Below are 17,000 nucleotides of genomic sequence, written 5' to 3'. Positions count from 1 at the left end.
TCCTGCTGGGATTTTACCTGGAGGCTCACCGAAGTTGGGCCAGTCACACCATGTAAATGTCGTTGATCAACATAACCACTAGGTGGCAGCCTTTTCTATGTTATTGCCTTTGAACGTTTATATTTTCAGAAGTGTCCTTTCTTATTTCCTTTGAATTTGTATGTGTGTTTTTATGTCTGGGATATAAAATGTCTGGGTTATAAAATAGGGCTGAAATCTCAGGAACACAGAGCAAAAAAAAAAGAAGTGTGTGTGACCATATGGTCTCTCTGGCTTGTAAATCTTTCTATAGATCAGTGCCAAACACCCCATATTCCCAGAAAACCTCGCCCCCTGTCTCGACAAGCACCACTTTATGTACTTTTCCCGTAGCTGAGCAACATCCAACTGCACAAAATCTTCAAGTAACACTGACTTCAGATACCTGTGCACTCCCTCCTCTGCAATAAACAAGGAGCCAATCCGAGGGAAGACAGACAGTCGAGGAAAAGCAGAGGGGATGGGTTAGATATGGAAAAAATGTAAAAATAGATGGATCAAATGAAAAGAAAAAGGAACTTCTACCCCTGAGGGGGGCTCCACAACCTCACAGGAGCCGGTGAGGCAGAGAACAAAATATACAGCAACAAGGAAAAAATGTAGAAGAACGCTAACAATGGAATAACAAGAGAAGAAAGGAGTGACGGAGATCCAGGTAACATGTTTTTTTTTTTTCAAACAGCCGAGGGGATATAGAATAACTTGTTAGACTTTAATAACGTCCTCAACCTAATGTCCTCTCAGTGTAATTTTACCCTCTGTTTTCTTGAGACACAATGAGCTACATTGTTTCCTGCTACATTATCCGAACGACAGGAAATGGCCTAATAGTCTGTAAATGACACCACAAAAAAAAAGATGAAAGAAATGCATCTGATAAAGGAGAATTATGGAGCATTATTAACTCAAATGTAAATGATACCGAGAAACAATCTAGTAAAGGTAGATTTAGGATGCTGCTGTAATAGATACCAGCATGTTATATCTTTCCTTCTCAGTCTGGCATGAGTTCTACAGAGAAAGCAACCGCAGTGTCTGCTTGATTAGTGGGAATTAAGATGATGTTTTAATCCTGCAGGGATTTGTCAATTTCCTTTTGGAGTTTACTGGATGTTTCAACCATGAACTTGAGTTTGACCTTTGCCTCCTTTCTTTTCCTGAGTCTTCACTCTTGTACAGGTGAGTCAAACTATGTTTGGGGCTTCTGTCTAATTTTGCTTAATTTTGCATTACAAGCATTAAACTAGTGGCCACAAAGCTCGATATGATCTAAGATGGTTTCATGAGTAGATCACATGGGTATATTTAGTAAGAAATGATCTTTCCTCACCTGTTTGTTCTTCAAGTCATGAGGAATGTGAGAGGTGTTTAAATACCTCTCTTTTTAAAATGTGGCTCCAGTATTTTTGGATTTGGTGACGTGTGAAGGAAAGTGTATGTATTGACCATTTTCATTTCGGTTTCATTTAATGTATTTTCTTTCTTCATTTTCAGTAAACTGAATGCGAGACCTCAATGTTTTTTGGATTACTTAGATTAGATAATAAGCATCTTCTCCTGCGATGCATCACACACATGAAAACATTATTATTGTCATGTGGGGACACATTATTTTGGCTGATGATCCAAACTGCTACACAAGTTTCACTTTCACACTGCAAGTTGATTATTTCAGCTCTGCCTAGAACATGATAGGAAACCTGTGTGTGCGTGTGTGTGTGTGTGTGAGCCTGAGACCATATATTGGCAGAGAGGACCCAGGTGGGACTTTGATGTAGCGTACAGTGGATGAATGCCATTTTCTGCCAGCATATATCTATATAGACACAGTAAGGTCTGTATTTGTTCTTCTTCCAAAGTCCCAAAAATAGGATCATGGGCTGGTGCCAATATTTCATATAATTTCAGAAAAGCTTTGTGAGCTGCTGAAATGCCACAGTCCAGTGGGATCTTGGTGCCAGGGAGTTCTGGAAAATGGAGTACTCGTCCCCAAGTGCGTTTGTCCTCAGTCCTGTCCAAGGTGAACACATCAACACTTTCTGTATTCGACTGGAAAATGTATTCAGATGTATTGTTTTCTTCTGTATAAGACTTGCTTATTCGGTTTAATGAATCCAGCTCTGCGCCTCCTGAGAGGTTTTGTAGATAAGCGCTGGCTCATGTGAGCAGGCGGAGGGGCCCAGTGTGCAGTGCTTTGGGACATACCTGCAGAAATTAGTGTTCTCTACATAAAGACGCCTGCAGAAAGGGACGTCGTAGCAGACTGGCTCACACACAACCCTGTCTGCGTAAACACACACGCATAGTATTAGATATTACACACAGTGTCCACTGTGTACTGCAGCCTGCCCAAGTATCTTTGTTATTTATCTTGGTCGGCCCCAAAGGCTAAATGCACTGAAGTCGATTTTAACCATTTCCCATGTAGCCTCCTGGACTGGTTTCTGTTCCTGAGTCGTATGGGGGAGTCCAACACACCTGATACTCCGCCCCAGATCTGCCTTAGCCACGCCCACAAGACACAACTAGCACAGGAACAAGTCGTGTTTTTCCTCCTTACCCCTTTAATTACTCAGTGTGGTCCACATCAATGAAATGTAATACTGAATACACTGTAGCTGGAAGAAGAATATGAGATCACTTTCACTCCCATTGTAACCAGACATGGAAAATGAAGTACTTCCTTTATACACTGTCATCGGAACTGCGCTTCATGCATTGTCCAGCAAAGAGATCAATGGTAACAACCTACAGTAAGTGTCAAGTTCTTGTGTTACTCGTGGTGTGGTCGTCCACAGAATCAGACAGGGGCTCAAGAACACTATTTATGAGAAGGATTTGGTCAATATTCACTAAATAATTCACAGAGGTGACTTAACATCCTTTCGCCAGCCACCTTGACGTCCATACCCTCCAATCAATTAAAAGAAAAGTTGTTCATAAATTTAAGGAAAATACCTCCTATTTTAAACATAACTAGTTTCGTGGCACTTTATACATCGCCACCATGGTTTATATTCTGGCTTCATTCAAGATTCTTTTCATTTACTCTTCCACGAACTGAACTTTCTATTTAAATGCGTTCAAACATGCATGAAATGACAACGCTAATATGCTGATGTTTAGCAGGAATGTTCCCTTGTTTAGGTTGTCGGCATGCTAACTTTTGCTCATTACCTGTAGGCCACAACGGTAATAAGAATGTCACAAATGTTGCAGGTATTAAGTCATGCAAGTTTGACCTAATGGCAGCATTGCACAAAAAGTACAATTTCATGGCAACGCACTCAGCTGCAGACCGACATTGCCCAGCAATGCATTCCTATTTATTGTCTTTCCCTGTAAATTCTAATAAGCACTGCGAACAATGATAGATTACACAACTTGCTTCCACTATCACTTTTTATCTCTCTTGTTTTATTTCTTCAGCCCTACCTTACCCTATTGGATAAGAACAAGCTGAGCCACAGGGACCTGAGGAAGCTGTGGTACAAAATGATGCCACCGGAGCACCGGGCTTCATCAATCTCTCAGTCAGTCCCACCTGCAAGCCTCCAAGGAAATTAGCTTTTGAACAAACAAGTGACTTCTTTTTTTTTTAGATGATTAGCTCAGCTGGCTAAACTTTGAATTCATTAAATGTAGGCATGTTTTTTTTCCTAAAAAGTGAGAAGCGCATAACACTCACATAATTCAACTAATGAACTCACTTGTGTTGCATGTGTTTTCAGGAAACCAACCGCATGGAAGAAAAAAAGCAGTGATTACATGGCCTGTTGGATGAGTAGTTGAAATGATGATCCTATACCATAAGGGGACTGAGTAGTCAATAATGTTTGGGCAGTGCTGCTCACACTAAGGTTCACAATGTGAACCTTCTGTCTCTTGCAATATGTTACTTCACTGCTAATTACTGAAACACCGAGGGTTAAAAGTGTCACACGACGATGCTTTTCGCCCCCGCTCTGTGACCAAGTTGCACCTCCCACCATGCTGTTCTCTCTGCACGCCATCTATCTATCCATCCATTCATCGTCCATGCCAACACCCGCTTCCTGTGTCCTCCTCCCCTCCGGTCTCACGACCGCACCATCGCTCCATCATCTTACTCCTCCTCCACGTTGGAGCGCTTGTTTCCCCCTTCAGTGCTTCCTACTCTCATCTTCAAATAGACTTATCCTCGGCCTCCTTTCCTGTCGATCCTTTCTTCATTTCCACTCGTTCTTTCCATCTCTCCCCATTCTTCATCCTCCACTCTCCCAACCCCCTTTTTCCCTGCCAGTCTGCAGTGACAGGTTTTGTGGGAGTAGGACTGGCTGTGTCAATGTCAAGCCATTCCCAGCAATGATAATGTTTATTACCCACTGTGTCTCCCGCTGCCCATGGATTAACACAAATTGAAGCAGTACCCTTCAGAGATAACATTGCAGGGTGAACGGAAAGACAATGGCTGTCTAGCTAGCCCCGGTACCGTTGTTTTCATACACTTTACACCGTCTCCATGTGCATCTCTGGTTGTGTAATTGTGTAACATGTGCATGGGTTGATAAGAGCTTGAATGCATCCCATGTCATGAGGTCACCATGTGTTATGCAGTGCTGTGTTTGCAGGTCATGTAACCATAATGAGAACAGGAAGGTGACCCTGCGAGAGCGGACAACCTGTCTGGTGGATCAATTTATGTCAGTCATAACTTCTTCCTAATGTTACCTTTATTTCTCATGGTGAGAAATGAAGCTGCCCTTTTTCACTGTATTGGTTTTACAAATTAAAAGCAGCCCACCGAATGTTAAACAAGACGAGATACTTCATGATATACTGTCCAAATTCTACTCTTTAATTGAGGTTAAAATCATGAACCTTCGGCTTCAAAATAATTATTTCCTGTAGGTTGATGACACATCCTCACAACATTTTTTCTACCATCATCTCTACCAAATTGTTATTATTTGTTATTTTGTTTGTTTTATTGACAGCAATGGGATTAAGCTCCTGCAAGCTGTGTCCTACAATCAAACGAAGATACCTCTAACGTGAAAAAAAGGCAATGAACTAACTCCTTTCTGCATGTCTGCTGAACTGTAAAGAACTGGCTGGAGACAACATCTCCACAATTTAATAGCCACTGGCTGGCCTCTCTACACACTCCCATCTGTTTCACGCCAGTGTTGCAGCTCATAACGTTGTGATTTATGACCACATCAAATTTGAAAGTGTTTGGCTTGTCTGCGCATTCGTACGTGCACGTGCTGACCGCCAACCTCGTTAATTACATCAGCTGACATTTGTATATTGTCTATTGTAAAAGAGCAGAGACGATCGTCAATGACGAGTAAAAAAAAAATGACACGGCCTGCAACTATGAGGGACGACGACAGCAGCGCGGACGGACAGCGGGATGTTCCCTGAATGACAGACTAGATGGGGGGAAACATCCGCTTCGTACGGGATGACGTGACCAGAGAGGAGACAAAGGGATCATGACGGGGAGAAGTGGTGGAAAGAGTCATAATGCACTAGAAGAGAGAGGGGAAGGGGGGAGGAGGGGAGACAAAGTGACCGAAGGAAGGAAGGAGAGAGAGAGAAGTATAAAAGGTCTCAGAAAGATGGAAGGAGGTAATGCATCGTAAATGGCATTGGAGTGTAATGCATAAAAAATGGATCAGAAATGAGGGAAAGACTGAGAACGGAGGAGTGAGAGGAAGGTGGGGGGAGGGGGCGGGGGGGCTGAGAAAGCGGGAGGAACTGAGAAGAAGAAGAGCTGCAAGAAAAAAAGGGTTTGATGCTGCAAAAACTTTCCTTTAGTCAACTCTGTAAATAGCTTTGCTGAGCATGATGCAGATAAAACACTTGACCTCTGTGAGGGTAAAAACAAAAAACAAGCACCCCGGGATCGACTGACTTTCTGTTCATACGAACCGTCTAGAGTACCTGCTGCTCAAGCTCTTGTTGCATCTTGTCTGTTTTCCTCGGTTTCGTGTGTGAATGTGTTTTACTTGTGTTGGTGCTGCGAGATCCATCATTAGGAGGATGTGCTGGCGGTGGTTCCTTTGGTGTGCCTGGTTTATCTGGACTAATTAGCCTCCGCATTTACCACGCCTGAAGGAGAGGGAGACATTGGAAAAGAAGATGAAGAGAAGGGGTGGAGGGGGTGGGGGAGGGATTTTAGCAGATGTAGATCAAGTGCAGACGCGACGCAAACGAGGGCCGGGGACGAGCGCTCGCTCTGCATGTCGTGCAGAAAGAAAGTGCATCATCATGAATATAAAAACAAGATGTTTTCATTTCATAAAATGAGATTTTTCACTCCGACACTGTTGATGAAGTGGGGAATGCACCGCTGGAGGGCTGCGGTTCGTCTCGGCACGCGGGGGGAAGACAAGTCGAGAAAGAACGTACGCGGGAGAGATTAACTGTACTGAACTGAAGCTGGAGCTTTGTCTGCTAAAGAGTGACCGGTCCGTGCCCCCCGTTGCCTCCTCCAGCTACCTCCTTTATCCCCCCCAAAAGAAATAAATAAAATGGCCTTTTGGGGGCCACCCCTGGAGGTCCTGGATAGCCTACACACCACCTCCTTCTCCTTTCTTTGTGTGTCTTAACAACCCCCCCCCCCCCCACCACCACAACCCAGCCCCATTACCTCTGGACCACCATGACCTTCTACCCCCCCCCCATCCAAACACAGAGAGTGGTAGATTGATCCATCCAATGCAAGGCCTTCCTGTCTCCCCCCCACACACACACAGTTCACTTACCGTCCTCCCGTGTCACACCTCATTTGGACATTAGAGCAGAGACGTATCTGTGTGCCACCCACCTCTTTAACCTTGTTCTCTCCCCTCCTCCTCCTCCTCCTCCCTCCTCTTGGTGCTGATCACAGATCTGATCTGTGATGGCTGCCTTGCATCATTCACTCTCTCTCTCTCTCTCTCTCTCTCAAGGGACATTGACAGCGCAGGAGGAGCAGATGGGCGGCTGCTGGTGACATGTTGTTAAAAATAAGGATTCCTGTTAACCCGTTGTCAGCTAGCACCCCCCCCCCCCCCCATCCTCTCTCATCTCACTCTGTCAATTTCTCATTATCACTTCCTCCCACTGTCAGTTCCCTCTTTCTCTCTGTGCTTGTACACCACTGTCCATGTAGGCCATTACTCAGTCCTAGAGTCAGCTGTCTGTTTCATCTAAAGCCCACAGCTAGGAAGCCCCTGACCCCACCGAACATGATATTTAATACACCGTTGTCACAAGGACGCCCGCGCTTGCATTATGCATGGCTGGTAAGCAGACATCCATAATAGATGAAAAGGACAGTTTTGCAGTTTCTTTTCATGCAATTACGCCAGATGAAATTTTAACTCTCACTTTCTGTCGCTCTCTCCGCGCGAATGGAGTTTGTCCAGCGACTCCATTTTGATCAATTATTTAAACGGAGGGGAGCCGTGCGGATCAAGAGAGATATGCAGGCCGGCCCCGATGGAAAGCAGGGAAACGCGTGAGAGTCACCCGAGCTCATGCGTGGAGTCCAGGTCCCACAGATGCCCGACAGATGTCCAAAGTCTGACGACAACGTGTTTCTCAAATCACAGGGAAAAAAACCGCTGCACTTGCGTAGTAATCTCTTTAAGGTTAATCACCATCCAATCTTCAAAAGGCAGCCGCCATATCGTTCTCTGCCAGATTGCCGAATTTCAGGACTACTTAAGGACTGCAAAGTGGGCCAGCTAACGGAGGGGGATACTGACTGGTGGCTTTGAAAGAGAGTCCAGCAAAAGGTCCTTAAAAAATGATATATATATATATATATATATATATATATATATATATATATCAGTTGTGATACAGTTATTAATAGCACTCGTGAGCCACATTATTTCTTCTTCTTTGAAGTAATGTTTAGGACTGAGAAAGAGAGGAAGGGAGCAGGGTGGGGGGGGGGTTATCCGATGTTAACCTCCGGTCAGACAATATTCCCTCAGGGTGGAGTGGGTCCCATTCAGAGCGACCTCAATAGCCCGGCACTGAAGTACCTGGTGAATGAGTGAGAAAAGGCCCCGTCCCACGACGGGAGAGGGGGGGGGAGTTAGCGCACAATGTGGCGAGCCTCTTTCTATTTTCCTAATGATATTGATTAAAGAGAGAGAGAGAGAGAGAGAGAGGCGTTCATGAGGCTCGCCATTATGTGGAGATGATGAGGGCTGGTGGGGTTGAAGAGCATCTGATGTGAACGCTCCCAATCCTCTGAGATTTAGGGCTCGGCCTACAGGCGAAGGACCTCGAGCCTTCAATTCGGACGTGCACATCCAGACTTGATAGGTTACAAAGTGCATGAATAATAGTTGATGATTATGTGTTCTAGTTTAGATCATTTAGATGTGTAAATATAGCATTTTGCTATATGTACTGTATGTAGTTTACTTTTTTAAACCTCGAACATCTGAGCCCTAAATGTGTTAAAAAGTACACGCACACTACAAATCCCAAAGAGATGTTGCTCACAATTGACAACGAATACTAGAACCACTACACAAAATGATAAAAGATGAGTGATCAAATCCTTAGCAGACAACAATGTGTGATGATGTTTGTGCCACAATATTAAGGGTAAACATGCTTTAGGTAGCACAGTTAAAAATGTGTTGCTTAAGTTCAATTTGACTCTTTTCATTTCCCTTTTTGTTCGTGCACCTTTTTAATTGACGCACAAGGGATATTTGCATTAATCCATTCAGCCTCTGATTGTCCTTCCATTGGCAGGCGGTCTATGAGCAGCCGATTGAAACACTCGATAAGGGCCCAAGGACAGTGTAACCTCTAACATGCTGTCTGCGGCCCTCTCCTGCAGAACTTATCAGATGGGCCAGAGAACGGTTAATGTGCGCTATTCAACTTTTACACCACCTCTCTGTTCCCCAATGCTGCTCCTGGCAACCCTCTTTATTGCTCTCTCTCTCTCTCTCTCTCTCTCTCTCTCTCTCTTTCTCCCTTTCGTTCTCTCTCTCTCATCAGCACCCCCCCATTCAGCGACCTCACCACCAGCCCCCTCACTCTCAGATTGCACATACTGATACAAAAACACACACACACACAATCCCGCATGAACCCATTTGAATAGCTAGTGAGCTCCGGTAAAAAGAGGGAACAAGTGAAAAGAAAAGAAAGTGATGGAAGGAAAAGCAGAAGAGAGGGACACAGAATCCACTGACCGGACGACATTCACAGTGTTTTAGCAGGACAAGCGTTCCACGTGTGAAGGACTAGACGGAGACTGGGGGAGGGGAGGGAAGGGGTTCTGGAGCCTTGCACCTCACCCCCCGAGTTGGGACGGCCCCAGAGGGACACCTGAGCCCTGAAGAGACACCTCTTGAGGGGAGTGGGAGGGAGTGAGCAGCACCCCGTGGGAGAGGGAGTCAGAGGAACACACAACAGCAACCTGCTGTCGCTCCTCCTCTCCTCGCAACCCCGACTCTCATCCCCTTCTCCTCCTCCTCCTCCTCCTCTATCCTCGCTCCCTCTCTCATTTGATCCCATCCCTCACTTCCAGCGCAGGAGAGGGAGAGCGTGCACTGAGAGAAGGTAGGGAGGCTTTCATGTCGTTGTCTTTGCAGAGCATGTGTGTTTGTGTGTGTGTAGGCTTGTGTGTCTCATGTTTCGACTGGATATTTAAGTCAGCAACTTGTTCTTTGAAGCCGTTCTTTGCATGTGGAGGTTTAAAAAAGGAAAAAGCTGAGACAGATGCGGCACTTTTCATTTGTTGCAGGAATGTTTTCCATCTTGACGGCATGTTTTTTTAAGGTTGTGCTCATCTGTTGTGTGTGTATTATGTGTCTGTCTTTGCTCTCTTGTTTACCAATAACTCTCTTGCCATTTGAAAGTAAAAGCGTGACTGTGGAGAAGGTCAATGATGACAGGCAAAGAGCAGTCATAAAGTATGTATTGAGAAAGAGCATGATGCTGTGTAGCAAAGAGGCGCAGGCACAAAGGGACAACGAAAGTGAGCTGGACAGACAAGAGAAGGGTTAACTTATTCTAATGGCGATGGTAGAAAATCAGCCGTAAAATCCTATCAAGTTCCATTGTCACCGCATTTTGCCCCCCCCCCCCCCTCCCCCCACCCCGTCAACTCCCATCATGAACCACAGGCCGGTCTTTTGCTCGTAGTAGTTTCCCCCTCCTCCCCCCATGCCATTTAATCTGTCCCTGCTCACAGATATCAGAAGGCAGAGGTGGGGAATACAATGTGCAGACAGATAGCACACAGCACCCGACCCGTACCTCTGGAACTGAGCCTGCATCAACTTCTGCATGGGGGGGATGGGGAGGAAAGCAGAAGGACAGAGAAAAAAAAAACAGAGCTTTGAAATATCTTTCATTAAAACCCAAAGAGTAGTTCTGCAGTAGGTCGACAGCCTGCGATAAACATAATGGGAGGAAGAAACTCTTCTAAAAGAGGAAGAAAAAACAAGCACGTGAGTGAGCGGGACCATCAGAGCCATGAGCTCCTGTGTTTAAAGGGGAGTGTGTATTTATTTATAGAGGGCGGTGGTTAAGTTCACTCAGCTCCCTCTCTCTGTGAGCCTTTTTTGCCTTATGAAAATTCTATCTGCCATAATTTGCTGAGGAGCCGTATGCATATTTCATCAGCGGGCGCGTTTTTGAAGAAACGAGCCCGAGAGCCGAGCTCTTTTTTTATTTTATTTTTTATTCTCTCCATCTTTATGGAGACTGAACGAGTGGGTGTGAGAGCTGGTGCAGCCGTCTGGTAAAATGTGACACGCTAGAGACGTTTGACACCAATAAGACTTCACGTGTTTGGCTAAAACACCATAACAAATGAATTTCCGACCTCGTTGCACGGCAATGGGCCCCTCCTCCTCTCATTCCAATCTTCAGTTGCACTTTCTCCTCTTTTCCTCCCTCCGTCTCACTCCCTCCAATTAGTGTTCCAACATCCTCCTCTCCTTGCTCTCCGTTTCCTCAGCCTCCACTTCCTCCCCCCCCCCCCCCTTTCCATCCGCCTTTCTCCCGCTGCACGTCTCTCCGTTAAAGCTTCATGGGTCGTTCACTCGCTCCCCGCTCTTCCTTTGCGAGGATAATGAGCAGGCGCCTCTGTGTGACTTTGTAGCCGTGCAACGGTTTGGGACGCGTCCCGAGGCCCCCCGAAAGACTCAGATGTACCTTCTGTAGCCGCCTCCCCTGGTTTCCTCTGTGATTGTCATCTGATCCACACGGCACAGCACTGACACAACACACCTTGTTAGAGCAAGGCGGGGAGTGTGTTGGGAAGACTCGGTGACTTTGAACAAATGTGTTTTCTTCTTGGGGGGGGGGGGGGGGGGGGGCGGTTAGACCTGTAATCATCCTATCTGCTATCACTAAATCACTGCCACCCACACGATCGCACACCCGTATGGAAATGTGTACACAGGAAAAGAGGGCAGGAGGAAGAGAAACACTTAAAGAGTGTGAAATGAATCGAATGAAAAGACGGAATAGATGCAGACGCAGAGGAGAGTCGGATGCAAGCCCTTGTTAGGCGCTTCATGCTGATTGGATCTGACTGCATCCGAGCACCTCCAGGTGGTGTTTGCGTAGCTCGCTCCACATCAGCGTGGCGTCACTTTTCTTCTGATGAAATGACTGCTGAGCCCCGCCATGGGAGATATTTAGAAAACCAAAAATAGGAAACGTTGATGTAAAGGGAATGACTTTAGAGTGATTATAAACCCGCTTGTGTACAAAGTTGTTGAACTTCGCTTCACACACACAGACACATCCAAGAGTAATCTAAGATGGCAATTCCTATTCCTCTGCATGAATAATTCTGTCTGAATAGGATAAAATGTTTCTTCATATCAATGAATCATCAGCCGCCGCTTCAGATCTTTAGTGTCTGAGTAGTAGACATTTTAGTGTGTGTGTGTGTGTGGGGGGGGGGGGGGGGGGGGGCAGATGGGCCCTGATTGATGTCTTTGACCTTTCCACCACGTGTTCCCGCAGCCGGGGAGCTACCCGAGACGTGGTGACTGAGGAAAGTCAAAGACACGCAGCTTGAACCAGCGATGGCCCACGCGTCCCTGTCCTGGTGCCTCGGTGCGGCTTTGGCTCTGTTTTGTGGCTCTCCGTGGCCCCCGGCGCACTCCGCCCTGGCGCCTGAGAACGAGGTGCCACTCCGCCCCACTACGTGGGTCCCAGAAGGAAAGATCACCTCTGTTATTCTCCCCAAAGGACGAACCCGCAGGTAGGTTAACAGACGGGAAGGAGGAGACGTACAATGCACAACGAAGCCAAGGAGAGTGGGGGGGGGTCTAGTCTAGTTGGATATTCCCAAGTTACCACTGGGTAGCTTGGGAATATCTTCTCTGGAACAAACACATCCTAATACATCATAGTTTATTTGTCAAACTTTGTTAAACTCGTTTATCTTGAATAATGAATCAGAATCTGCAAAGTAAGGAATTAAAACACATTTCAGTCTGAAACTGTACATGGTGGAGTCAACATGTAAGACACCATAAAGTACCTCAAAACAGTATTTAATTACACCACTCGATGTAGTATCCACAGCTCGCTGTGTCTCCAGCCGACACTAAATGAATACATCTTGAGGCCACCTCATCATTTTTGCCCTTCAATGACAAATCCTCAGCCATCCACCGACCTTTTTGGAGACGGTGGCTGATTCCAGCACCGCTGTCGCGAGCGGGAGAGGAAGTGGAGCCCATTTGGCCTGAACCCCACGCAGCAGTGCCAGTGCCTGCTCTCTAAGACTGGGATTCAAACACTGCGAAATCCCCCTGTGTGCTGCAGTCTGTCCACCTGTGCAGTCGTGCGGAACCACGCGGCAAAAAACAATAATATGGAAAGTAATAACTCTATTGAATAAGCTGCAGAGCGCCCTTGAGAGTGACAGGGCCGGACATCTGTTTGGAAACCGCCGCCATCTGCGCAGAATCATAGTTAATGATTTTTGGAAGGGCGAACAACTTATGTTTACATGCAAATAGCCGGACGTTTGCTTATGTTCATGGCTAACTAGCTGTGAAGAAATGACATAACCTCTTATTCGGGCTTCCTTCTAAAGGAGAACAGTTAAACTTTCACTCGTGAATCAACAACAGATTGTTATATATATATTACATCAAAAACAAGAGCAGACCATCGCGGCATGAGAGGTAAATGTCCTTTAACTGCCATCTAAAATGCAAATCTGTAATCCCACGTGGAATAACATCTGATCACATTGACGAATTCAGTAGTTTCCATGCAAAGCACGATCCCAGACAGTTAAAGCAAACCTGCAGATATCCATCTGCAACCGTCAAAGCGGCCTTATCATCTGATTCCCAGGTGACCTCTCTTGATCTGCTGAATGACAGATCGCCACATAAGCGCGTAGACGAGTGGAGAAGCCGCCACGTTGCAAATCATCCATCAAAATGGAGAGAATATGTCCCAGCGTGCACTGGAAGAAAGCGCGTCTTCTCATCTAATCGAAACGGGATGTTATCTTTGCAGCTTTACCTGTGATAAATCGCACCACTTCTTTGCGTCTGTCTTTGGTGTTTCTCCGAAGGCTCTACTTCACGCTGAAGAAGAAGGCTCCGGCCATGTCGGTGACTGTCAGCCCATGTGACCTCCCCATCGAATGGAGCTTGGCGGCGCGCACCCTGAAGGACAAACCCCTCAAGAGCCTGCAGTGTGAGTGAACAGTAAGAACACAGCCGGCACCTGCAGACACCCGCTTCACCCGGGAACATCAGCACCCAGTCTGGACCTGTGCTTTGCAAACCAACCGGATTAATCAAATAAACTCAAGATATTAATACGTTGTATAGAGCAAGATGATTATAGAAAAGTTTTAAACCAAAGTCAAATTGCTCAAAATAAATGCAAGTAAGCCAATATTTAAGCTGCATAGGTGCAGATTTCTGGAAAAGAAAATATACCTCACAGTATTCCATGAACACTTTTTCTAGGTTATGTAAAACACCTGTAGTTGGTAAAACAACATTATGAAATTGAAAAAATGACAAATGAATCGTTCAGACCCCCAACCTGAATTATTCACTTTGATTCTGTAACATTTGGTCTCATATGAGAAGCAATTGTTGACCGTTTTTCAGGCTTGTTTGCGTCATTGAAGTGAAGAGCGCGTGCTTGAAAATGACAATGACTTTAGGTATGAATGGAAAAACTTCGCATCCATTTGTGAAGTGGCCCTTGATATTGTGTTTATGTATTTGTTTATTCGTTTGGAGCTGTTGTGATTTTCCTAATTTGAGCCGCGTTCGCTGTGCTCTGTTTGTTTTATTCTTGTTTTATTTCATTGGCAGCACTTAATGTGCCGCTCAACCCCCAGGTTCATGTCAAAAGGTGAAATACAGTGTGTGCTTGTACAAAGGTTTAACTGTGTTCACACACTAGGAAACAGAGCAGAGAGAATGTATTACCCTCTTTGTCTGTCCCGTTACGTTTGCTGCTCACTGAAACGCAGTCCTTCCTCCTACTTTATTCTAAACTGCTGCTATATTTGGCTTTCAAAGTCCCCTCTTCACGAGAAGCCCGGTGAAGGTCAAACATGCAACCCAAGCGGCGATTATCTCACAACTTATATGTGGAGAGATGTGTTTTCACTTCATCTTTTTCCTCCTCTCAGGGAGCACCAAAAAGAGCACGCCTGAGGTGTGGTGGCGAGGTCCTGGGACTGAGGAGAAAATGCACGGCTTCACGGGCAATGCAGTCAACACCTACAAGGGTCCTTCCCATCCCCAGGCCACCATCTACATCCTGAGGCTGCGCGCCAAGCAGCAGAACACCAGAGCTACAGTGTACCTCCACGAAGGCCGGGGGCCCTCGGGCGCCTTCCCCCTCCTCCCGGCTGACCCCCGAGTTCACACAGTGGGTGTGGGCATGACCAGCGTCAGCCTCAGCTGGGCACCCAGCGCCTCCCTAACCGGCCTGCCCGAGACGCAGAAAAGCTACGGCTACTGTGTCCTGGCCAACTCTCAGCGGAACCACCCGAGTCTCTGTGCCGCCCAAGTGAGCGCGGGGAAAAAGAAAGAACAGAAGCGAGAAAAACATAAGGAGGACAGGAGGAGGGTCGCCGCCTGGCCGATTCTGAAGGAGTGGTGGTGGCAGCAGTGGGACTCTGATCCTAAACCCCAGAGTCCACCTTCCTCGCCCGCGGACGAATATCCTGGCATCCAGTGTGCGTGTCAGGGGACAGAGAGCGTCTGCACCGTCTCGGAGCTGCTGCCCGACACCCGGTATTACTTTGACGTCTTTGTGATGGACAGGCTCAATGGGACCAGCGCGGCGTACGAGGGGACGTTTGCCCGAACGCACGAGGAGGCCCAGGCGGCTGTCGTCGCTCTGAGGGAGGGGGAGCTGAGGTGGGTGACGTTCGGCGACGGAGGCTCCGGCTCGGAGCAGTTCTTCAGTTTCCGACCGCGGGGCTGGCAGCAGCAGAGTGGCCTCCTCACCTTGCAGAGCTGCGGTGGAGGCGAAAAGGTCACGGTCACGGTGTCCGGTGAAGGTCAGGTTTTGACCTCGCAGGCCGTCGGGGGAGATTTAGTGCACATTTGGCTCCAGGGAAGCACGTCCTATCTCGTCCGCTTGGAGAGAGAAGGAAGTACCGCAAACCCAGTTCTACCGGGAGGTCCGACGGCCTCGGTCAAAATCCAGGCCTCCTCCGCGTACCACCGCACGGAGGTCCCATCGCTGCCCTCCACATTGCAGATAAAGTCCTTCAACCGGTTGCGGGGCTGCAACACCGTCACCCTGGCGTGGATGGGCACAGAAGAAAGAAGTCTGTACTGCGTGTACCGCAGAGCGCTGGGAGAGCGTGAAGCTGAGGCGGGGGGAGCATCGGCCCTGACGGCGCCCTGCCTGGGACCGGAGTCCCGGTCTGACACCGAGAGGGTTCTCTGCAAGTACTTCCAGGAGCTAAATCCTCGGCGGGCCGTCACTACAGCTGTGATCGGGGGCCTGGACCCAGGGACGGCCTATGTGTTTGATGTCTACCTAATGAGACGCTGGGGGATCCCCATCATGTACGCCAGTAAGATGGTGAAGACCAGAAGGGAATGCTGAGATGGCGCCCCCTGCAGGACGTTTTGACTTACCCAGTTGAGGGGGAAATGCATCGGCCATGGACCATGGACCATGAGAAGGAAGCCGATCGACTGTTGTGGAGAGACTGTTAACACAACATGGAAATATCCCCCCAGGAGGAGTGATGGTTCTATTCAAACTTCACTTGCACTGTGCAAGTGGATAGAAAGCATATGAGAGAGATTTGCAAACCAGCTGAAGTTCAAAACCTTTACAATACAACTCTTGTGCGTTTTTCTTTCCGTTTTTCCTCGTTGATCAGGATAGTGATGTGCCAGTTGTCCAAGTGCTTATTTTTTTGTTAGAGTACAAAGGACAAATGTGGTTTGTGATGACTGAAATGAAATACAAAAACAACAACACAGACTGTGCCAAATATGCGACAGAAACAGATGGGGCAATAATTGGATAACATCTGAGAACCGGGCCCCGGGGAGGTGGGGTGGGGGGGGGGGGGGGGGGGTCGGACTTTGCAGTGTATATCTCCAGTACTGCATATTGTACAGGCTTATAAACACAGATGGGTGCAATCTACAGATGCTTAGTTCAAAGTCAGTGTGTATCTTTGTGTTCTGCATTTGCATGAAGCAGTGAAAAATACTTAGTGACTTGCCTCATTGTCTTTGATGTATTCTTGTGCTGCTCCAGACGCACCAATAAATACTAGGGTATCTGTACGTTTTTTGATTGAGTGATGCATGTGTGGAAACTGGAGAGTCAAATCAGATTTTCTCGCTACCAAATTGTTTTCAGATATCTTTCAATTTACTGTAGTAGATGAAGCCTTGTGCTGCTCAGGGCCATATTAATATGTGATATTACATCAATTGTTTTGTATTTATTAAATG

The 17,000-nt window shown here is 46.9% G+C and overlaps 1 protein-coding gene and 1 long non-coding RNA gene across 4 annotated transcripts; both read left to right on the top strand.

Moving 5' to 3' along the window:
• The first annotated feature begins 558 nt into the window (after positions 1–558).
• On the top strand, positions 559–3,875 carry LOC144409463 (uncharacterized). Of its 2 annotated transcripts, XR_013467909.1 has the most exons (5): positions 559–694; positions 1,118–1,218; positions 1,948–2,059; positions 3,469–3,572; positions 3,771–3,875. It is a non-coding gene; the product is annotated as an uncharacterized LOC144409463 (long non-coding RNA). The 2 variants fall into 2 exon arrangements; XR_013467910.1 differs by lacking the exons at positions 3,469–3,572; positions 3,771–3,875 and adding an exon at positions 2,468–2,792.
• Positions 3,876–7,093: 3,218 nt separating this feature from the next.
• On the top strand, positions 7,094–16,829 carry ndnfl (neuron-derived neurotrophic factor, like). Of its 2 annotated transcripts, none has more exons than XM_040178194.2 (5): positions 7,094–7,811; positions 8,794–9,612; positions 12,037–12,277; positions 13,613–13,737; positions 14,696–16,829. In XM_040178194.2, exons 3-5 carry the CDS (start codon positions 12,099–12,101, stop codon positions 16,129–16,131), a joined length of 1,740 nt encoding a protein of 579 aa, XP_040034128.2. In that variant the 5' UTR covers positions 7,094–7,811; positions 8,794–9,612; positions 12,037–12,098; the 3' UTR covers positions 16,132–16,829. The 2 variants fall into 2 exon arrangements, with proteins under 2 accessions (XP_040034128.2, XP_040034127.2); XM_040178193.2 differs by lacking the exon at positions 7,094–7,811 and having other exon boundaries at positions 7,997–8,912; positions 9,046–9,612.
• The last annotated feature ends 171 nt before the right edge of the window (positions 16,830–17,000 follow it).

This window comes from Gasterosteus aculeatus, chromosome 6 (genome assembly GCF_964276395.1).
Source record: "Gasterosteus aculeatus chromosome 6, fGasAcu3.hap1.1, whole genome shotgun sequence".
Lineage (NCBI taxonomy): Eukaryota > Metazoa > Chordata > Actinopteri > Perciformes > Gasterosteidae > Gasterosteus > Gasterosteus aculeatus.
The sequence above is the reverse complement of the archived record's forward strand: the minus strand, read 5'-3'. Positions and strand labels throughout refer to the sequence as shown.

What these genes read in the sequence shown, in the direction of transcription:
- ndnfl (XM_040178194.2), top strand. Translation starts at nt 12,099, where the DNA reads ATGGCCCACGCGTCCCTGTCCTGGTGCCTCGGTGCGGCTTTGGCTCTG. An exon ending in CCCAAAGGACGAACCCGCAG is followed by an intron (nt 12,278 to 13,612) that starts GTAGGTTAACAG and finishes GTTTCTCCGAAG; the next exon opens with GCTCTACTTCACGCTGAAGA. An exon ending in ACCCCTCAAGAGCCTGCAGT is followed by an intron (nt 13,738 to 14,695) that starts GTGAGTGAACAG and finishes TCCTCCTCTCAG; the next exon opens with GGAGCACCAAAAAGAGCACG.